This window comes from Micromys minutus (assembly GCF_963924665.1).
Source record: "Micromys minutus genome assembly, chromosome: 22".
NCBI classification, from domain to species: domain Eukaryota; kingdom Metazoa; phylum Chordata; class Mammalia; order Rodentia; family Muridae; genus Micromys; species Micromys minutus.
The window spans coordinates 19,234,055-19,258,646 of NC_137957.1; the positions used below are offsets into that span (position 1 = coordinate 19,234,055).

The 24,592-nt window shown below is 36.0% G+C and overlaps 1 protein-coding gene across 1 annotated transcript in view; it reads left to right on the forward strand.

Moving 5' to 3' along the window:
• Positions 1-24,592, forward strand: part of TRHDE (thyrotropin releasing hormone degrading enzyme) — a gene marked incomplete at both ends in the record, with an annotated part of 372,282 nt that overhangs the window by 242,697 nt on the left and 104,993 nt on the right. The window contains one exon of the mRNA XM_080935655.1: positions 16,114-16,179. Coding sequence (XP_080791781.1) covers positions 16,114-16,179 — 66 coding nt within the window. The remainder of the gene's footprint in view (positions 1-16,113; positions 16,180-24,592) is intronic.

Consider the following 24,592-nt stretch of genomic DNA (forward strand, 5'->3'; position numbering starts at 1 on the left):
CTCTCCAGCAGCTATTAAGTGTCAATAGCTCCTCAAGTAGGCATGGAGGCCCCTGAGTTCTAAAATATTGGTCTTGTTATATCCCAAAGACACTGTTTTACTTTGATCCTTCTTGACTAGTTGTAAGTTTTTGTGTTCACTGATGCTCACCATACACAGACACTTCTCTAATGGATATTCAAAACTACATCTATCTATTGGTATCAAGACATGCATTTACTAGGCAGTTTGATAATATGTTCATTTATTAAAATAATAATAGTAGTTCGCCTTGGGGTCTAGATCCCTAGATTGCCTTAGTCAGTGTTTCAATGCCAAGCATGAGTTTTCTTCTGAGGTGCAGGGTTCGAATCTGACCATAAGGAAATTGTTTACTTCCCTCACATTTTTGCCCTTATTGCACCCCGGGTACTCACTGTAGCTTACAGACAGAAAAGAATGTTGGTGACTTTACTTATTCAGCAGCCTACATAGCACCTTTTGATTGTAAGAAAACTAGCCAGCAAAGGAGGAAACTCCCAGGTAAGTACTGGCTTGACTTCTGCATGTCCAGTGATCATTGAATACTTTTATTTGCAATCCATAGCTTTTGGTAAAACAGCATCTCCTATACAGAGTGACACCTTTTAGGCTCTGGTAGAAAAAGCTTGTAAAATAAGAAACTTTCTTATGGCTCTAAAAAAAAAAAAAAAAAAAAAAAAAACTTTTGTGTTACTATTCCTCTTACATCTTTTGTTTGGATCCCCAACACCCCACTGCACTTAAATCTGCCACAATTGCTTTACACTTTCATATGACCTGTGTTCTATCATCCCTTACTTGGCATCTTTCTTCCTCTTCTGTGAAAGCCTCTTTGCTATTTAAATAAAAATAATAAAATGACAGCCATCTGGGACTCATATGCTCCAAACACTTTTTTCACTGTGTTCTCAAGCTAGGACATGGACAAGTGTAATGTCACTCAAAGTGGAGCTGGAGGTGAACTATGCAGAGAACAGATGCCTTGACATAGTACTCACATAGTCAAAGAAAATCTGATGAAAGATTAGAAGAGTTGATTTTACCGTTTTTTGAAGAAGGACTTTGTAATTTTCATTTATGAAAAGAGTAATTTCGATTATTACCTATCTCCAAAGAACCCTTAAATATAATTGTGGTTTCAACAATATGACATAAATTCTAGGTTTTGAGGACCAACAAAAAGGGACTGGGGATGCTAAGTAATATATTTACATTTTTTATCAATTAGTAGTAAATATGAATATTCACCCACTCTATGAGTTTCTCACAAAGAAAGATAAGTGGGACTGCAAGCTGGTACAGACACTCAGGAAAGCAGTCTGGAAGTTCCTCAGAAAATTGGACATAATACTACCTGAGTACCCAGCTATTCCACCCCTGGGCATGTATCCAAAATTTGCTCCAACATTTAACAAGAACACATGCTCCACCATGTTCATAGCAGCCTTATTTATAATAGCCAGAAACTGGAAAGAACCCAGATGTTCTTCAACAGATGAATGGATTCAGAAACTGTGGTACATTTACAAATTGAAGTACTACTCAGCTATTTTATAAACAATGACTTTATGAAATCAAATAACCAAACCCTCTAGAATTTCCAGGGATTAAACACTGGCCATTGAGCACTCATGGAGTGATGAACCCATGGCTCCAGTTGCTTATGAGGCAAAGGATGGTATTGTCTGGCATCAATGGGAGAAGAGGCCTTTGGTCCAGTGAAGGCATGTTTTCCCAGTGTAGGGGAATACCAAAGTACAGTTTAACATGACACATGAACATTACTTCTTTCTCTATTTTTCTTAATTCTCTAAAATGTATGTAAATTTCTAGCTATCATAATTTCCCATGACATGGAAGAATTATTTCACAATAAAGGAGGATAGTATTTTCTTGACTGATATACAAACACTCAAATGATATTGATGTCTTTGAAGATTTTGCTCAGTCTGGTGTAGTGAAGCAATGGGGTTATGATTAAAAACAATTTAATTTTTTAAAAGCAAAATAGGTTGCCTGAGCTTTTGAAAACAAAATTAAATCTGCTGTGTCGATTCAATGCTATCTTGTGGCATTTCAGGACTTAGAAAAATGAAGATAAATATTTTATCACTATTTTGTAACTTTTTAAAAACCTTCACATTTTGAAATAAGCTATTCTATATTAACTACTAGGTTGATTTTTGTAATGTTTTAATTGATTTTTTAATTTAACAGCTTCATTTTTAAAAACAAAGATAAATGTACAGATTTTATGCATTTTTTGCATAAAAGTATTTTTGCCAGTGCTTGTTTTTTTTTTAAGGTTTGATAGTGTGCATTAAGATCTTACTAGTTACAATGAGCATAAAGTACATGTAAAACAAGATGTAACCTGGAATTAGTCAAAGTTTTCTTGGTGTGTAAAGATTAAGCATAATGGTTATTTTCTTTTCTTTTCTTTTTTTTTTTTTTTTTGAACTTCATATAGTCTATGGGTTATTTCTGGGGTGTTCAGAGCTTTCTGGGGTTAGTATCCAATTATCAATGACTGCATATTATGTCTGTTCTTTGTGATTGGGTTATCTCACTCAAGATGATATTCTCTAGATGCATTCATTTTCTTGAGAATTTCATTAGCCATTGTTTCTGATGGCTGAGTAGTACTCCATTGTGTAAATATACCACAATTTTTGTATCCATTCATGTACTGAAGGACATCTGGGTTCTTTCCAGCTTCTGACTATTATAAATAGGGCAGTTATGAACATTGTGGTGCATGTGTCTTTGTTGTATGTTGGAGCTTCTCTGAGGTATATGCCCAGAAGTGGAATAACTGGGTCTTCAGGTAGTACTATGTCTAATTTTCTGAGAAATCACCAGACTGATTTCCAGAGTGATTGTACCAGTTTACAACTCCATCAGCAGTGGAGAAGTGTTCCTCTTTCTCCACATCCTCAGCAGCATCTGCTGTTACCTGAATTTTTGATCTTAGCCAATCTGACTGGTGTGAGGTGGAATCTCAGGGTTGTTTTCATTTGCATTTCCTTGATTAATTTCATATCATATGTTTTGATCATGTTCATTCCTCTTCTCCAACCTCTCTTATACCTTCCTAACCACCCTATTTTATACCTTTTTTTCTACATTCATTAAGTCAACTTTGTGATAGCCAGCTACTCCTGGGATTTGATCTTTCCCTGGCCTATAGTTATTACCAGACATCACCTCATTGATTGGCGTTTTCTATTTTAGTAGCAATCAAATGCTAAAGCTCCTCAACTAAGGATGCAAGTGCCTGCCAAAATTCCCTGCTCTATGCTAGAATTTTGTTTGGCTTGATTTGTTCAGGTAATGTGCACACAGCCACAAACACTGTGAGTCATATATGTATCTATCCTATTGTATATGGGAAATACTGTTTCCTTGAACTCATTCATATCCTCTGGCTCTTTTAGTATTTTCACTTATTCTTACACATAGATCCTTTGCCTTGGGCAGATGTGTCTGGTATGATTATTACATCTTGGATTGAGATTTTTGAAATCTCTTACTCTATCTGAATTGATCAGTTATAGATCTTTGTATCAATGGACATGTACTAATAAGCTTCTCTGATGAAGGTATTAAGTTGGTTTTTAAAGATTATTATTCATACAATCATAATTGTAGGAAGGCTTAGACTACATCTAAGGCTAATTCTATTCAACATTTTTCTCTATGGATAAATTAATTTTAAATAAGAAGCCAATTGCAGAACAAAAATACTGCTTGAAACCATTACAGATAAATCATAGAGGTTAAAAGGGATAAGGCACTTGCATATCGAGTAGAATTGCTAATGAGACTGTAAGGTATAGAGGTTGACAATTTTCCCCAAATAAGTATATTTGTCATTTTAAGGTAAAATCTTAAGTCAAATCTGAGACACATAGAAGGATGAGCCAGATATCCATTCCCTAATAGCAAACAGTAAATGAAACACACTATTTTGTTATTTCTTATTAACAGTTACTACTGTGTCAAACAATTAAAACAATTCACCTGAAAGCCCTCATTTGTCCATTTCCTAACCCACACCCCCAACTTTCCTACACTCCTTCATTACTCTTTATTTTCATATGACAACTCTGCTTCTTTCTTTTATGGAAGAATATAAGCAATAAAGGAGTCAGTGTCCTCCCTCCTCCCAAGCACCTAGCCTGTCATTTCATTTTCATAGATTTCATTTTCATGGCTCTTCACTGAAGTGGATGCGTGTCTTTGTTAACATATGAGCATCTCTCCATGCTATGCTGGACTCTTCCTGCTGTCTACTCTTGGTCCTCTTATGACTCATCCATTTTCCCTTCTCTACCCAATCACTTCAGTCCATAGAAAACATTACAATATATTCATCACACTAAGGAACTTCATCGACTTCCACTTACCCAGTGTTACACTCTTAGCGAAAAGAACATAATTATTCCACAGTGCCATTCCTTTAAAGATCACTGTGAGCATTTACTGTTATCCATTGACCAAGTTTCTTCTGAGTCAAAAGTCAGTTCAACGTGGAGAACTAATATTAGGCTCATCCCTGTTGACTCGTGTGTGAAGCATATTTAATAGCAATGAATATTCTCTTCGCAGGCACTATTTTAGATGGTTACTCATTTACTGGCCACTTCTCCACTATTTTTATTATGAATCAGACTGTGTTTTCTAACTTCCCATTGTTGAGAGATATGTGGCTTTTAATTTTTTCCATTTTTTTTTTTTTTTTTTTTTTTTTTTTTTTTTTTGCCTTCTGTATCTACACTCACTCCACATGGTGGTCTGGTCTATCACACTCAAAACTCTTTTTTGAATTCTACATTGGAAATCTCGGCATATTGTACTCAGGACTCTCCTTTGTTGGAGATCTATGCACTGTGTTCTTTCCCAGTTATCTTTTTGTTCCTCGTTTTTATTGTTCATTTTATTTGTTACATTCCAAATGTCTCCTTCACAGTTTCCTCTCTGCAAGCACCCTATTCCATTCCCCTCCCCATGTTGCTATGAGAGTACTCCTCCACACACCTACCCATCACCCTAGCCTCCCCCTATGCTGGGGCATGGAGCCTCTACAGTACCAAGGACCTCCCCTCTAAGTGATGCCAGAGAAGACAGTCCTCTGCTATATCTGGGGCCAAAGCCATATATACACTTGGGTTGGTGGGTTAGTCCCTGGGAGCTCTAGGTGACTGGTTGGTTGATATTGTAGTTTTTCCTATGGGGTTATAATCCCCTTCAGCTGCTTTAGTCCTTCCCTTAAGTCTTCCTGTGGGGTCCTCCTAATCAGTTGAACAGTTGGCTGTGAGTATTGGCATCTGTATTGGTCAGGCTCTGGCAGAGTCTCTCAAGGGACAGCCATATCAGGCTCCTGTCAACAAGCACTTCTTGGAATCAGCAATAGTCTCTGGTTTTGGTTGATGCAAATGGAATGGATCCCTAGGTGGGTCAGTCTCCAGGGTGGCCTTTCCTTTAGTCTCTGCTCCACTTTTAGTCCCTGTATATTTCTTTAGACAGGAACAACTCTGGATTAAAATTTCTGAGATGGGTCGGTGGCCCCATTCCTCAAGTGGGGCCCGTGACTATCCACTGGATATGGTCTCTACAGGTTCTCTTTTCCCATTGTTGGGTATTTCAGCCAATGTTATTTCCATTGGGTCCTGGCTGCATATAACTTGGAGTTCATACTTCTTATTCTTTATATAAGTTAATGGCTGTCTGCATCATGGTATGAAGATGAAGTTGCTTATCAACTCTTGTTTGCTATAGCATGTGGGTTGCACTCTGCAGTAATTTTAAGTCCTACAGGCTTATAATCATTAGCAATGTTCCAAACAAAAAGTAATCAGTAAGTATATCATGGCATGTCCTTTCCTGTCAAACATTGGTACTTGTGTCCATGATACCCAATGAACATGTAAGGAATCGTATTCTAAGTTTGTCACTGATGTTGAGTAATTTCTCTATTTCAGCTGCTTCTCTGGTTTATGGCTGTACAGCATTATTTTACTGTTTCAAATCATACTTCTTTCACAGGATTTTCTGCAGGTGTTTAGTATTTCTTGAATTTCCAGTTTATGTTTTAGACTTTCTAGTATTTTTCTTTTTTTGTATTTTTAATGTATTTGCTTATCTTTTGTAATCACTGAAGAAGGAATTTATTTTTTGCGTTTTTTAACTAGTTGTTAGTTGCTAGTAAGACTTATATGTAACTTTCTGTGTCTTTTATCATACAGAGTTTTAAATTTAGGGTTGGTCTGTCCATTTTCTTTTTAGACTTTATACTTAGTTAATGTTATTTGTTATGACCAAATTATAAAGCTTTTCCCTTACATCATCTCATAATATTTTTAAACTTTTCTATTCTTTGTTTTGACATCTTAAAGATCAATTCATTCTGTTTCTTTCTTCTATGATATCAAATGTGATTTAAGTTCTGATTGGGTAAGAAATCCTTTCAATAATTTTTATTGATTTCACTATTGATTTTCCACTTGTCCTTTAATAATAAATATCATCACATTATGAGGTTCCCTCATACTTCTTATTCCAACTTCCTTGTCTGTATGTTTACCCTATTCCAGAAGTGCTGGCTGAGTCATAAACCCTACAGATTCAGAGGTATTTTACATGAAGTGAAGGGTAGTCACATCTCTGTTTTAAATTTTCTTAGTTTGTCATTGTAAATTCTCAAATACAGAAAATCACTGAAAAGCATTTTGATGAATGTTTGCTTTTGAAATATTTGGTGTTTGCAATGACTCCATCCACGTGATAAATTCATTCTTAAGGCTGTGTTTGGTAAAGTTACATGATTTTTCCCTGTGAATGCTGAAAGAAATCTTTAAAACTCTCCTTATTGGTTTTGTCTTTGTTTTATTTGTTTGTATCTTCTTTTGAGAACAGGATTGTATGAGTTAATTCCTTTGGCCTGTTTTCAATGATACTTGAGCAGTTTAGATTTTTATTTATTGATCTTGTGTTGGGCAGCATTGCTGCATTATTGTATAGATTTTTAAGGATGAACTCTATGGATTGTTTTGAGTTTCTACAAGAACTTGCACATCATTTCTGAATAATGCTAACTTGTTGCTTCGTTTGTTATCCACATTTCCTTTCTCAGTATATTCTTTTCCTTGTACTTTTAAATAAGAAAATACACTATATCTACTTTCACAGAGAATTTATGAAACACTACACCAAGGCCTGCAGTTTTGTAGGATGATCTAAAACATCCTAATGAATTTGTCTTACTTTCTAGTTGATTAAGATATGTGATAATTTTTGAAATATCTGAGTAATCTTACAAGATGTCTTTCCCAGACAATAAAGGTTAGATAAATTGTCTTCTGTAAAACATTAGTGTAATGAAGTTACAATATATGTTGGAAACTCTCACTCTTTTTATTTCCATATTTCTATAGTTAACAAATTATAATATTACTTAAATTATATTTATATTACTATGTTGTATAACATATGTCATATATATATAATACTTGTGTACATATTATGAAAGTGTAATTTCCAGAAACTTCCTCCCCAAATACATGCATTCATTTGCATTTATTTTCATAGATTCATATAAGAGTTTCTCAGCATCATCTAAATTTAGGAAGTTTTCAGTACATTTATAGCCAATTTGTACTTTTCTAGAACAAAGTAACATGTTATAAAATGCACTTAAAAAGTTTGCTTGCATGTAAAACTTTGTCTAGAAATGTGTGCTTTTAGGATTTATGATTTTTAAAAACTTCTTTAAGCCCTTTTTACCTCTTGATTTTTTTGAACGTTAAAATGTAAAATAAATTTTTTATCAGTTTTCTTATGTAGAACAAAATTTTATAGAAGTCATAATAACTTTAATTTTTTTACTGTTTTCTGCAGTTAGATCCCTACTTTCCCCTATTTATATCACCCATTTGCAAGATATTTTTTCTGGTCCTTGGTTTTTGTCATTTTTTAAATAAAAACTTTACTTTCTTATTTTTATTTACATATTCATGTCTTCAGTTTTGATCTTGCAACTATTTTTGAGTCTCTTTTTTATTATGTTTGCTCTTCATCTTATCCTTCCATGTCCACTTACCTCTGTAAAAAATTATGTTATTTTGTACTCTTGAGGTGACTGATGATACATAAGTGCTATGGTTTATGTTCTTGGACGTTTCTTCTCCTCCTCTTCCTCTTCTTCCTTCTCCTTTTCTTCCTCCTCCTTCTCATTCTTCTTTCTCCCTTCCTCCCTTTGTCTCTGTCTTACTCTGTCTTTCCTTGTGTGTATGTGTGTGTGTGTGTGTGTGTGTGTGTGTGTGTGTGTGTTTGTGTGTGTTTGTGTGCACATATATTGTTATGGCCCGCCATCAAACTTACTATGTAGTTCAGGCTGGCCTTGAACTTAGAAATTTGCTTTTCTCTGCCCCTTAAGTGCTAGGATTTAAGGTGCGTGCCATCATGCCCCCAAACTTTTCATTGTTTGTGTGTGTGTGTGTGTCTGGTTATCTGGTCTTTTCTCTGGATCAGGCTCTTAGTGGCTTTGCTTGAGTATTGTCAATTTATGTAGTTTCAGTGAATAACATATGGTGCATTTCATGTCATGGTAGACTGTGTGAGTGTATTGGCTGCTTTATCATAATTTGAATTACAGAGCTGAAATTAACGAAGAGTTTGGTAGATACCTCTTCTAGTTAGAATTTTATTTCATTGGTAATGGAGAAGTTATATCTCACTAAACTGTAGAGCTGCATCTGGTGTCTAGGAATAATAGGAGCTATGTATAGTTCTTCATGTATAAAATAATGACAGAGACTTCATTTTGTTTGAGAGTTATGACTTCAGAAGAGAGAAAAGCACTGAGAATTAACATATCCATAAAGAGCTGCATATATCGTAGTACTACTCTCGTGTGATTTTAAAGTGTGTAAGAGCCACGAGCCTGTGAGGTGGGTGACCAGACCAAAGCACGTTTTGCCTGAGAAACACAGTGTGCTGTGTTTCCCTGGATATCATGCCAAAGTGGATGAATAGAGTTAACTCCAGAAAATAGTCTTGTGACCTTCACATGCATACCGTGGCACAACCCCATGTATAATTATAATAAAATTTCAAAAATTTTAAAAAACAATGTGTATCTTTGCATTTAGAGTGAATATCATGAAAAAAATGTGAGCGTATACTACAAGGTCACATGAGAAAATGAGTTTAAGTAGATAGAAAGCTGACTCTTTGGTTTATGGGGAGATAAGAAATACTGAATATCATTATTAGGGCCTTGATTATGACCCTATGACTGGTGGTCAGAAGCAACGATTTTGGAATCCAGAGAACTTACATAATCACAACTCACAGCTTGCTATAAGAAAATCACTATTCTAACTATTTTGTGAATAATCTTAACGAGTTGTGAAAAATGCAGGTAGACTTCCTTCTTACTCTCAGTTGGAATAATCCAGTTCTCTTCCTCAATACGACTACCTCTTAAGCCTAACGGTAGATATGTAAATCATCTAACCAGCTTCAGTTGGCAGGAGAACTGGTGCACTTAGCAGACATTAGGCTTCTGAAGTAATTATTAAAATGAGTCTGATGTGGCCCACAGGATGGATCTGTGACGGTGAGAATGCATCTGGGGCTGTCATTAAGGGGCGATGAAATAATTCAGCTGAACAGAAGTAGAGGCTTGGCCTCAGGAAGTAATAAATCAATAAGGACTCTGAGGTTCTAAGTGTGGGTGATAGAGCAATTGGGCATTAATTTTGCTCTCATGATTAGAATTAATTTTATTTCATTCTTTGTCTACTCTTGTTCTTTTTCTTTTTAATTATCTTCTGAGATGATAATATAATTAGAGGCAACTAAGAAATGCTGAAAGCAGGAGACATAGTTTTCTCTAGGGAGATTCACACCTAGGTTATCCATTATCAAATTATCAACCCTGAAAACATTATATATATGGTGGGTGCATGCATGCATGTGTGCATGTGTGTGTGTGTGTGTGTGTGTGTGAGTGTGTGTGTGTGTGTGTGTGACATTTACAGACTGAGCAGCTTGTATTTGTGTGTTGATGTACACAAAAGCATCTGTGTGTAACGAAATTAATGGATCGAAGAGGCCATGAACTTAAAGGAGAACAAGGAAGCAGACATGGTCGGGAGTTTGATTAGTCTGTAAGTCAGGGATATTTAAGATTAGGCATTTTCTTTCCCCATATTATTTTTCCCAAGTTAAAATAGCTAAGATTATCTTTCAGAGGAAAAGCATGCTTTTATAAAACCATGGGATATTCTTCTCCTTCAGCTCTAAGACACTCTTTATTAACAGATTATGTCAGAATGTTGTTGTGCTCTCTCTACCTGTGTCTGTACCTAATGAAAAGGCATCTTTCAGAATGCTACATTTAAAGTTTGGTTTTGAAATCAATACAGTAACCCTTTCAAAAACACAAAATATAGCAGGGATTTTCACTGCATGTGTTACTTTTGCTTTTGAAAGAACTAGAGGTAAAATCAACTGCATGAAAAAAATCTCTTTAAGAGACAAGTCCCAATAATGATTGTGCCTACAGATATTGGAAAATTGACCTGGTACCTTTGCCTCAGTTGCTCCCATCTGCACAGTGAGAGATGTGAGGTTGCTTGTACCTTTTGTCCTCATAGTGGAACAAACCATAAAACATGCATGCAGCATAGGTTTGCTAGCCCGAGACTTGTACAAGACTTGCAAAGAAACTTTCTGTTTTCATTACAGTCTGTTACTAAAGCAGACTGATTACTAGCTACTGTCTGTGGCATCTTAAGAGTAGATCAAACTTGTGTGGATCTCTGCACTACAAACTACCCTCCGGAGTTAATTCTGAGCTTCTAAAGGATAGGTACCATACCTAAAAGATTACTGGGCTTTGAGGAATTTGAGAGACACATTTCAGGGAACAGCTCAAGCAAGAAGGCATTGGAAAAATCCCTGGCATGGGAGAACTCCATGTTCTAGCACATCATGGGAAATATCACCTAGACCAGAGGTGTCTTCTAACCCGATTCCCAGTGGAAGAACTTATTTCACCAGAATAGGTTCCATGTGGTTGCAGTCTTATTCAGTCACTGACTGGAGTAAGCTGAGGATGTGGCTTTCCTGGAGGAGAATACAGAAACATCAGACCATCTGAGCAGTGTGCTTTCAAATAGTTTCTACCTTTGTAGCCTTTGGTTTTAACTGAGCATGTGCTAAAGCACTGTGGTGTACCTTCATTCATAAACATGCCCCGTTCTTACATGTCCTCCCCGTGTTCCACTTCATTTCTAGCTGAGAATATTAGAAAGCCATCTCACTTTTTTATATTAATTTCCCTGCATCCTCTGCTCTAACAATGGCACTGATTCTCAGCTGAACAATTCTAACACTGTCTTTTCCTTCCAGGTTCTTATTTTGTACAGTGATTTTTTGAAAGTGTTCAGGTCCTATCTTGATTGTGAATCCTAAGATAGTCATCTATATCAGTTAAATGATTTGGAGTTATGTCTAAGTGGGATTGTAATCATGGTTCTTTTCACTAATGTTTTGATCAATTTCAGCACGTTAAGCCTCAGACTTTTGATTAGCTAAAATAATGAAAACTGCGTTGCTATAGCATGCCTGTATCAAAACATAGTTTTTTGTTTTTTGTTTTTTTTTTTTTTTTTTTTTTTTTTAGTGTATCATACATTTTAAGTGATTTCTGCTAATGCAGAAATTTTCTACAGGCCCACGTTTTACCCCTTCCTACTCACTGTACTTACTTTGAATTTAGTTGTACTCTCAGGACCACATAATCTAAAGACTGCCTTTGCACTGTTGAAGACAGGCAGACCTTTGCTTAACTGAGAACCACTTGGGTTCCAAAAGTGTCTGGGATGGTAAATCCTCCATGGTGAGACAGACTCAGTCTGTTTCCCTCAGTCCTTTCCTGCCTGTGCTTTTGTTTCTAAAATGTCCTAGTGACCTGACCTCTCCCTCCCATTTTCCCTGTTCTGTTTTGCCTTAGAAAAGAAGAGAAAAGAAAGGCAGAAAATATATGCACCTCCTTCCAAGACACACAGATTTCCTTCTTTTTTATTTATTTATTTTTTCTGAATGTTTGTTTTAATGCTCATCTTTTGCTCTGTGTCTCCTCTCAGTGTCCCTACTGAGTCATCCTTTCTAGGAACAATGTATTCTCTCATGGTTGTGGGGGAGGGAGAGAGGAGAAGGGGGAGGGAGAGGGAGAGAGATTTGTTAGATATTGCTTTTCTTGAACAAACTTGAAAGCACAAATCTCAACCGTGTTTTACATACATACTTCTTGAGTGCTTATACTGAGCACTGTAGAGAAGACCACACGACTATAGAAAGCCCCGGAGATTCCATTTCTGTTTTCCGGTGCTCAGTGCGGCAGAACCACATTTCTCTGGGGTTCTCAGTTACTTCGGCCACGCCCTCTCCAGGAACTGTAATTTTGTTACACTTTCTCTTTCGTCTCCCGATTGATTTGCGACCTATGTTTTAAAATTCCCCATTTTCCAAGCAGTTTTGCTAGTTTAACCAATTTCTTCTAATGCATGTACTTACACATTATCTTCCAATGTCCTCTCCCTTCTTAGACTAAAATTCAAACGCCCCTCGTCACTTTTGTTAAACCATCTTTGTCTCACCACTCAGTCCTCACGTTCGTCTCAGTTTATCCTGCCCTCCCTGGGCTATCACACTTCAGCCCCCACCTTCCAAATGCTTTTAGCTCTGCAACTCAAAGCTCTAAAACCAGCTTCCAAATTACTTTCCACACAATTCCCCAATTTGCAGCTTCATGACTGCTAATCTGTACGATTTTCCATACTTGAGGCTCTCACCCCTCATCTGCCTGACTACGCTAATACCATCCACGTTAAGGGTATGTCCGTGTTTGCAAGTATAACACACGCATTCTTTAGACTTTTCACCCCTCCAGGCATGAGACGTACTTACACCATCCCAGTTCTGTTCTATGGTATTACATTCGACAGAGCATACTACCAGCTTACTAAACATCTGCTAAGGAAGTAATTGTGATTAGCAGTTCATCTTCTCTTAAAAAGCGATTACATGTTGTGAAAACTTACCAGTGAAAGAATAAAGGCCACATCCTTGTTGAATAGCTAGGACTTAAGAACACAAACAATCTGTCATGTGTGTAGATGGTTTCTGTCTTGGTCAACCATTAAGGTAGCCTACCTTAGCCAACAGTAGGGTGTGGTGCCAAACTGGAGGAGAGGAATCTTTGAGATCATTAGGTATTCAGATTATTACAAATAAAACCAAATAAATCGGAGACAGAACAAGGAAAACTACTAAAGGATGTTTGAGTTTCAAACTCCCTTTTGCAACATTGTTTATCATAGCCTAAAAAGTTCTGTCAATTACCACAGGATTTCTCCTGGCCCTCATTTTATAAACTCATGATGACTTTTCCTTTCCATAAAGCTTCTAAAGGTACTTAAAAGTCCAATATGTTTTCTTAAGGCAGAAAATGTCAATCACCAGTGAATATAAGTTGCCACTTTATAAATGAGAGCAGCTTCATGGCTAAATATTTTTCACATTCAGAGAAAAGTTTCTCAGTGCTTTCTTCAAAACAAAAATATGTTTGATGATTTAGCTGGGCTGTAAGGTGTGGCCTTTGTTTTTGCTGAGCCTAGTAAGTGTGAAACTCACTGAATAAACATCAGTTGGTCAGCCCTCCCTATAACCTGCTTACCAACTTCTATAAAATGGGATTGAAAATTAACGTGCCCAGGTAGAGGTCAGTTAAGTATCGAAGCGTGTAGATTGCTCCAGGCAACATCCAAATATGCAAGCAGCATATTTTCTGAAATGTAACTGAGTTATAGAATATAACAATAATGAGGAGCTCAGTGTTATTGACTTGTGAATATTGACTATATTTCTATGTTTTATCCCCAAGCACCCTGCTCTAACCCAAACAGAAAAAACAGGTCTATTCTTTATGATTACAAAGTGCTCTTTTGTCATTAATCCATGCTGAACTGATAGTTTTTATAGCCTGACAAGGGACCAAGTCATCATCACCTAGGGGGAAACAGTTAAATCATCTGAAGATGGCTCTTCTGCTCTGAAGGGAAGTTGGAGCTCACTGCCTGAGAGTCTCTCACTCCCCAGGTGGCAAGGGTTAGTGCTGTTGAAGAACTGACAGATTTTACCCTCAGGGTGGGTGGATGAGATTGGAAAATACTTAGGAGGAGAGCTTGTCAAGGAAATTCAGGGAGCAGAACTGACTAGTTTTAAAGGGAATCCTTACCAGCTCCCTAGATCTAATCATAAATGCGTATGTTTTATGGACTTATACAAGTGTGCAGAAGACAAAGAGCAAGAATATATATATATATATATATATATATATATGTGTGTGTGTGTGTGTGTGTGTGTGTGTGTGTGTGTGTGTGTGTGTGTATGCATATACACACACACATATGTTGTGAACAGGAAAATATCTGGAGGGACATAAAATGTTATGGTTTGTCAGATCATTATTTGTTCAGATGACAATAATATTCTCATTTGAGGAACAAGTTCTTGGAGGGGATAGAGATTTTTTTAAAGACAGTGCTTTAAGTGTGACTGACTAATGGAGTGAGAATATTGTATTACATCAAAGTTTCAAAATTACAGCTCACAGTTGCATTGTCAAACAGTGGAAAATAATGGTTGTGTCACAGACTGACAAGACATAGGTTGGATAAGTATTGCAGGGTTCTTCTTAGGAAAAAGACACCCTGGGTGAGGGGTATGCATCTGCAAAGGAATTTCCACTAAAAGTAGACTGTCATTTATATTTAAACATTAACTGCTTGATAATCCTCGAACAACTGCATAAACTTGTGACTCCTATAAGACTAATTTATAGTTTGCTTACAGATTTGTGATCATCCTGGCTTACCCATCATTACTTTGATTGCTTCGAATTGATCACTTCTGTACATTTTGTACTGATAGTATGTAACATTATGTTCTAATGATAGTTCTCAATGCTAACTTAGTATATTACTCCATTTATCACAGCATCCATATTAACCACATAGACTTGATTACTTCTCACTGCATATAACTACATTCAGTTTCAATAATAAATAGATATGACATAAAAAATGAGCCAACATGAAATAACATTGATGGCTCACACTATCTTACACAATTTTTTTACCTGCTTTATAAACACACACACACACACACACACACACACACACACACACATACACATACACACACCTGTATATATGCATTAGTTTTTAACATATATAGTTTATACATATAAGCATACTTAAATATGTATATAAATGTATGTTTATAAGTATGTATATATGTGTCTGTAGGAGAATATGTATATTCTATATATACTATATATTCTGTATATAATAAGATATATTCTCATAATATAACAAATATAGAATATATATATACATATATATGTTCACACACAAAAAAATATTTAAGCTTTTAATTTTCTTACCCAATAGGATTGTTAGTAACTTTATGTTGCAGGAGAAGAAAATAAGAGGAAAAAGTGCTAATCATTTTTCCAGGTGAAAATGTTAAAGACGTGTTAGAGACACAGTTCAAACCCAGAAAACCTGACTTCCTCAGTTCTGCCATAGAGTATTCCCACCTGAGTTAGGAGTTCAGCTAGCAACTATAGAACCCTCCAATTATGGTTTGATACAAATGTCTCTTAACCCAGGTGTGCTCACTTTACTGTGGGCTCTGGAGTAAAAGGGCTGTGCTTAATTGACTTTGTCACATAGGATGTTCACAGAAGTAACAGTGACTTATAATCACATACTGCTTGCTCCCTGAGATAATCTGTCTGAGGTACTTTCATATTGAAGTAGAAGTTTTTGGTTCAAAAAATATTTACATGCCCAAAATATGAAAATGTCCACCCCTCAGGGAGAGAACTTTTCATGGTTTTCTCCTTGATTGTTTTCAAAGTAGAATAGAGTGAATAAGTGTCCCATTCGTGATTGACATGTGGCCCTGTTAGAAACACACCTATTGACATTCTTTTGCATCATCTCTCCACAGGGCGCTGCTTTAATTAGAATGCTGGCTAACTTTATGGGCCATTCCGTTTTTCAGAGAGGATTGCAAGTAAGTAACACACTTTCTATGTCCTTATGTTATGTTAAGGATATTTCACTCTTTGTAAAATTACTACTCTGATGGAGAAAGTTGAGATGTGTGAGGCAGGCTCTGTCCTTCAATATGATAAAAAAGATGTCATGGAATACTCAATGTACTATCTGCCCAAACTCAGACTAGTATACAATATAGATGTGTTTAACTGGGATTTACCTATTGAACTAATTTTTTACACATGCCAGATCATGAAAAACTTACATAAGAGCTTCAGAAAACTTGCTATAATTCACTGTCTTTGACGTAATTAACTAATATGAAAATTAATTCTTAGCTTTACTAAAATGATATAATTGAGAATATTTGGGACCTGCTTTTCAATTTAATTATTTCAACTATTTATGATGTTGATTTCCTATACAGTTCCTATTTTTCCTAATCAAAGCAAAATATGTTTATTTGACAGTAAGCAGATCATTTTAAGAGAAAGGAGATAATGTAAATTTTGTTTTTGTTGTTATTTCTTAGAAACCTGTTTTTTTCTAATGATAGACTGAAAGACAGTGGCTTCTGGATCCAGATGGGAGGGAAAGTGGGGAAGAGACTGGAGGAGATTTGAGGGAAAACTGAAATCAGAATGTATTGTATGAGAAAAGAATTTATTTTCAATAAAATGGGAGAAACCTGAAACAGTTATACTTACTTCATTTAGGGTAATAAATATGATATTGAGGAATGACTTTATAAAAAAACCAAATTATTAAAAATTAAGAGCAGACAATTATAGAAGACTGGAATGTTGAGTCTGTTGAATCTGCTGGAGTAAATCACACTCCTAGTTACTATGACTGATGAATTATTTATGATGCATTCTGCTACTTAGAAATGTCCTTTAAAGGAAATTGATGTTCACCTGAAATACAATTATGCTAAGGCAGAGAGAGCAATCAATCTTATCTGTTCTTAGTGAGCTTTTCATTTTGAAATTTAAATAAACTACACGTGGGATCAAGTCATATACTTCTATTTGTATGCAATATAAGCTGAAAGATAAAAAGCAAAGACAAGAGTTAAATTTGCTATGACAAACTATATATTGAATGCAAAAATATTTTAAAAAAGCACATCAATTTGTTGAAGAATAATTTTCCTTATAAACGACTTTCGCAGATTAGTTTTAGCAGGCACTGAAATTTACTTTAATCAAAACTTTTCATTACCGATGCCCTTAGAATATCTGAGTCTATTGAACATATTTGCTGAGGGATTAAGGCTCTATTCTGATCACATAGCTGGGATTTTTTTTTCCTGGGGGGGGGCTTCTCTTCAAGAAGTATCCTCCATGAATACCAACTATCTGGAGGAATGTCCTCTCTCATCACTACTGCTTTGTTTTCTCATCCCAAAACTGTAACATGACCATGACCGTTATAGAAAATATTTAAGTCTTCACAAGGACAATGTAAATTGGATTAGATTTCCTGGTGCCGAACGAACATGAAATCATTTCCTGTGTAAAATTTTTATTATTCGTCTTTTAACTATGTCCATGAATTTGCTAATCATGTTGAGTGACAAAACTTAAGTTATTTCGACACAATCTTTTTGCAGAATTTTTTCTTACCTTGTCATATTTTCTATGGCATGGAAAATATACTATTTTGATTATATTTCAAATCCTGTCCCACAGACTCGGCCTCCTCAGTTTTATCTAAAATTGTTTTTAAAAAATCCATTAAAATAAACTTTCACCTGAAGCTAATGTTATTATGCAGTTTTATGTTCCAGTACTTGATTTGGTTAATTTTCAACCGAGGGACTATGTTTGTCAACACTGCATTTCAGTTGCCTTGTGACACCTCATTGATCATGTGGGTCTTATCCTTCAGGACTTGGCTTGCAGTTTCCTTTCTAGTTATCACTCAGACTGATTTAGTGTATCATCAGCAGTTTGGATTAGTTTACAGGAGATCCTTCTGTCTGGGTGATAAATTATCATCTCTTGTGCATGAAGATGTATGGAGTATATTTTGGAAATGACCTCCTGAACAGACACTTCATGTCATGGTGCTGAGTGGCTGAAGACTTCAATCTTAATAAGCTTACCATTCACAAGGCTCTGGGGAGCCTTACTTTATAATGTTGTTGAAAGGGCTGCTCTGGGATGTCAGCGTTTACCCCTGAGGAAAATCTATTAATTGCTTTTACATTAACCATGGGCATCTCTGTGTTGTCAAATGAAAGTTTCTATTTCTGCAAACATACTGGGTTTATATTTGCTGGCTCGAGAAAACCGAAACTGCAAATGAGGTGTGTTTTCATATATTACTCTTCCTTCTTGCCCCTCTTCCTCTTTTTTTCTTCTTGCCTTGTCTTTTTCCCCTTGAATGCTTAAATGACACTCCGCTGTTATACTTAAACCAGTACTGAGACAGCTGTCTCTTCTGTATTTAAATCTAACAGCATGTGGGTTCAGCTGATACTTTTTGGACCTGTATGGACTATCCTACGCTCTTTTTAGAGACAAGGCAAACATTACTTTCAAATACAGTGTGTATTAATTTATCTAGCAAGTTTCAGGATTCACTTATATATTCAATTTTTTAAGAAAATATTTGACTGGAGATTCAACAATATTTTATATATTGCACAGAAATATATGGGCCAATATGCATTTTTAAACTAAAAATGAATATATCTCTCAGAGGGCAGGGACTCAAGAAACGTACTTTGTTCCTATTTATTTTATAACACAGAGATAAGCTACAAGAAACCAAGGGGGAAAATCACAATTGGGTAATAATGTCTAATTTCAAAGTAATTCTTGATTTTTGTATGTTATTATTTCTGAATATAGCTTCATGTTTAATTGCTTCAAATTTTCATGTTCAGTAAAGAACATTATCTTAAACCTCCTGTTTTTTATTTTTATGTTTTATTGGATATTCTATGTATTTACATTTCAAATATTATCCCCTTCCCCCCCCCCTCCCTTCTCCCCTGCTTCACTGAATATGTTCTCACTCCCACCCTCCCAGTCCCACCTCACCAACCTGGCATTCTGCTACACTGGGGAAATGAGCCTTCACAGGACCAAGGGCTTCTCCTACTGCTGATGCCAGACGATGCCATCCTGTTATATATGTGGCTGGAGCCATGGGTCCCTCTATGTGTAATCTTTGGTTGGTGATTTAGTCCCTGGGAGCTCTGGGGCTTCTGGTTGGTTGGGCTTCTGTTGTTTTGCCTTTGGGGTTGCAACCCCTTCAGCTCCTTCATTTCTTTCTCTAGCTCCTCCATTGGCCTCCCCATGCTCAATCTGATGGTTAGCTGCAAGCATCCTCATCTGTATAATAAGGCTCTGGCAGAGCCTCTTAGGAAACATCCATATCAGGCTTCTGTCAACAAGCACTTCTTGGCATCAGCAATAGTGACTGGGCTTGGTGGCTGCATGTGGGATGGATGCCCAGGTGGGTCAGTCTCTGGATGACATTTTCTTCAGTCCTTGTTCCACTCTTTGTCCCTGTATTTCTTTTTGTGAGTATTTTGTTCCTCCTTCTGAAAACAAAACAACAGAAAACAAAACAAAACAAACAAACAAACAAACAAAAAAAAAACAAACTGAAGCATCCACATTTTGGCCTTTCTTACTCTTGAGCTTCATATGGTCTGTGAACTGATCTTAAACTTCTTGTAAATAAATTACATCCACAAATTATAAGTAGTTCATGATTTTGCTAATATGTCAGCTTTAAATTTGATGTTTAAATTAAAAGCAGAACTTGCACAATTATTGAGTTTAAACCTTTCCGTTGTTGGTAATACATACCATTCATAAATAATATATTTCAAGACATAGCAGTGACTATATTTTTGCAAGCTCTACACATCTACTGTTATATATAATCCATTCCACAAAACGATAGCAGACAAATTTTGTGGGAAGCTTGAGGCAATAGTCTAAGTAGGGAGAAATAATTCTCATTTCTCTTTCTAATTAATGCCGAACCTTCTACAAGTCTTGAATTTTTTTCCTGGCCTATAACCTCTACTCATAAAATGCAAAACTAAATTTTCCATCTCTCATAGTTTCTAAAAATAGGATTTATTTAGGGCAGCTGATCATTTTGGCAACTGGCATTTGCTAGTTTTAATTAGGGACGCCTGTTTTACTTTGATGCCAATAAAGTGTGAACTTCTTGCACAAAAGTGACCTTCTGTCTTTGAACTTCCAAGTAGCCTCCTGAATATTAGACTGGGTCCCCTTTTAATACATGTGACAGTGCAACTTTATCAAACCAGATGAGCATCTATTGCAGCTTTTGTTAATGATGTACTTTAGTTTTCTGGTATGGAAATCATGTTATGTTGTCTTGGGGCTGAAGCTACATATTTAATTTATCAAATGGCTCTAGATACTTAATACTTTTCTGATTAATTTATGGTTATCTTCCATGGTATTTGCTGAGGACTTTAAAAAAAATGTTGGTTTTCATAGCATACATTCTGCCTGTTGAAGTCCAAATTTCTAGTTGTACTCCTCAAGTCCAGAACTGACTCTGAAGAAAATTAACATTTTCTTTGTTGAGTGTTTAAAGGGGATTCAGACCAGGGAGGGACTTACTGCTCAAGAGGAAAGCTCTTTCTGACAGGAGGCTCAGGGAATTTAGACTTTCCGAACCCATGTTCTCATTCTTCCTGTCATTTGTTTTACCACATATCCCATTCCTTTCAAATTATTATTATTACTTCTATATTTTTACAGTCCAGTTGCTGTCCCCTTCCTGGTCCACCCTCCCACAACTCCTCATCCCATTCCTCCTCCCTCATGTCTTCAAGAGGATGCACCCCTAGACCTCCATACTCTTTGGGGCCTCAAGTTTCTCCAGGGTTAGGCACCTCTTTTCCTGCTGAGGCATCCTAGGCCTGACCCTATTACTGATGCTATGGTGTGCTCACAGTCAAGAACATAACATGGCTGTCTTCTGAGAAGAAACGGACTGAGACAGACACAGATACTTAGACCTTTCCATTGGACTAAAGTTAGGAACCCTTCTGATTGAATTAGGGAAAGATTAGAAGAAGCTGGCAGGTGGGGGGACCCCATAGGAAGACCAGCAGTCTCAACTAACCCAGACCCTTGAGATCTCTCAGATACTGAATCACCAACCAGGCATTATGCAGGAACTGGCCTAAGTCCCAGACACATATACAGCATCATATGTAACTACTATGCTTTTATCACAATATCTAGATGGTCAACTTTGAGCTACTTGGCTCAGGTATATCTAGACCTGATATGTCTAAAATTTAAAAGATTTCAAATAGTTACTCTTCTTCAGTATGGAACAGACCAAAAAGAACTATCACTGACACACATAGGGTACCTTGCCATTGAAAATAATCATTTTGTTGGTTTTAGCAATGGGATTTACAGACTTTTTGGCTTACATGATCAGAGCTGTGGGATTCTCACTGTGTCTCTGCAGGTGAGCCAGTCCCATGAGAGGCATCAAAAGAGTGGCTGGCTGGCTTAAGTTGGTTCTTGCTTAAGGTGTCTCTGAATATCATACCTCAATGATGAGTAGAAATCAGCTGCAGCACATATTTGTGCTTCAAGTCATGGAGAATGTGGAAGGCAGGTCACTGATGACCAGAGACATTCCCTGAACTCAGGCTTGCTGCATACTATGTAAATATATTATTTACATATGTGTCATGAACATTCCCAAATTATTTTCTTAGCCTTTATGAGAAGCCAGAGTAGCAAGATTAACCCACAGATTCATATCTTTTTACATTTCAATTTTTTAAAAAAATGATTTCTCACTACCATGCTAAGTAGAGTGTTTTCTTTAGGAAAGTCTGGGGCAGAAGGCACATAGTCTAGCTTCATATTTCTTTCTATTTCAGAAGACTTCAGTACCCAGTGATAGTGAATATACTTTTGGGTACAGTATTGGAATATAAGTTGATTTAAAGGCTTCTTCCTTTTCTATTTCTTGATAATTTTTGATTCATTTACATACCTTTTTAGAGTTTCTCTTGCTCATAAAAACAAATGTATGCACAGATAACTTTCCAGAAAAACAATGCTCACATCCTCCTGTCTTGTAGATAGCTTGTGAATATTTTTATTTGCCGGAGAGTCTATCATTCGATACATAAACATTAGTTTTCACCCACAAGTAGAAATACTTATGGTGATGATATACAGAAGATCACTTCATTAGTATCTACATTTTCAAACTTTGGTTTTGTAATTTAGGTTCTGTTCTGATAACCTGAAGCCCGATCCCACTTATATATTATAGGATTACCTTAAAAATAATATATGTTGGTAATGCTGTGTGCAGACAGAATCTCTGTGAAATCATTTGAAGCCCTCAAGTTTATTTGTTATTTGTTTTTAATAAACCTAAACTTATTTTTTCTTTTTAAAAATCTGTCTTAAAATAAAGTTACAAGTTTGCAATCTTTAAGGAACATTGATTGGTCCAGAAGCTATTAAAATAATTAATCCTCAGTATTATTGCTTTTTCTTGTAAAACAAGACAATCTTATCCTAATGATCTGAGACTGGCAGTATCATTCTTCTTATTATTGTGAGTCAGCATCAGGGAATTAAAAATATGAAAAAAATATTGTTAAGCATGAGACAAAGTCAAACCCTAAAATTCCCTTCAGAGAATGAGTCATCATTCTGCTCAGCCAGTTAGAATAAGCCATTAACTTCTAAAATATGTTTGAATGGAGAAAGATTTCTCTTAATTAGTATTTAACTGCTCTTTTCCATAAGGTAACCTATAACAACATGTTTGGCTCCAATTATCAGGGTGGAAATTGCTTATGCAAATCAATGTAAGCAATGAGGTGTGGATAAAAGCAAAAAGGAAATATCATTATTATTGGTCTGTGCTCATAAAACTCTGATAGCCTGAGGTTATGACGGGCTCAGAGGCACAGTGATTATCAGTAGCAGCAGCACCTTCGATAACGTGTTCCAGTGAAGTGTTATGTGTAAGTATGTGCATTTAACTTTTTTATTTGAGAATTTCAGGTCTATGTTTTTGAATTTTTGCTCTCTTGAGTGTGAGCTTTCAGCTACACTAAATGTAAGTAAACATCAGAGCAGAGAGAGTACATCCCAGTTTACTCCCTCCTAAACAGTTAGTAGGGCATATTCATCAACATCAGAGCTGATTTTACAGTATACTTAATGTAAAACCATTATACTTAATGTAAAATTACTGTACACAGTTCAGTCATATGTGCCTATGTTCCACTTAAAATGCTGTGCAGGTTTACATATGTTTGTTGGCATAAAGGTTATCGTTAGGTTATGATCTCCTGTGATCACTTGACAACATATAATATGGATACCATTGCAAGTTTTTCAGAGATTGAGCCATAATCACTATCAAATTTGTCAAACAGTTAATGACAAAGCTAAGATGAATAAAGCATATTACAGAATATGTGCAGGTATATTTGTAATGCACAAAATTAAAAATTTCTATCTTTTATACAAAAAAAAGTCCTTTAAAAATAAACATAAATTGCAACTCATATTTCTGTATAGGAGTGAAGTAAGTTGTATTCCTCAATTTCACTTAAGAGAAAACAAATCAGCAGGCAATAAAATATACCACCCATTTCACTTTTACGATAATAGTTCATAATTCATGCTCCAATGCCTTCAGTAGAGCCATGTGAAAAGCAGCATGGTCTAATCTACAACTGGAAAACCTACTCCGTTCTGAATAGAAGACCTCTTCTTCCACTCAGATTCCTCACCTTTCCCATTCTCTCTTCTGCTTTCATTAACCTCCTCTCTTCCCTTCCTCTAGACATGTCCTTAATAAGGTTAGAGCAAAGGACTCTTCTTTTGGGGACATTCAGCTTCTCTTGGAGGAAAAATTGAAAAATATATTTACTTGGGGCTCTTTTTGATAAGCAATGTATTTATTTATTTATGATCAGTGCTACTACTAAAAAGCCAATGTTTTTAATGTGATAGATATTTTCCATTTTTTATGTCATATTCTTTACACACGTTTATCAGGTAGCTTAATTCTACTTGCTTTCAATTTGGAGGATTTGTTTAGAGAAAATGGATAACTTCTCTTAAAAACTACATGACTAGTCAGGATCAGTATAGATTATTATCTAGATTATTCAGTGTATAGGCAATTTTTTTTTTGATTGAGTGAGCTACATATCCTTTCTACTTGCTGCCGGGGAGGGGTTGGTGGGGGAAGAGTTGGCTAGTGAAGACACACTATGTACACGTGTGAAAGCACCAGTCATTTAGAGAAGACACTATGCCTGTTCCTGTAAGCACTGGGCATGTTGATTTACAAAAGGCAGTGCATTTTTTTTTTTTTTTACCAGATATGCTTTATCTATTTTTGTTGGCTTGCAATGG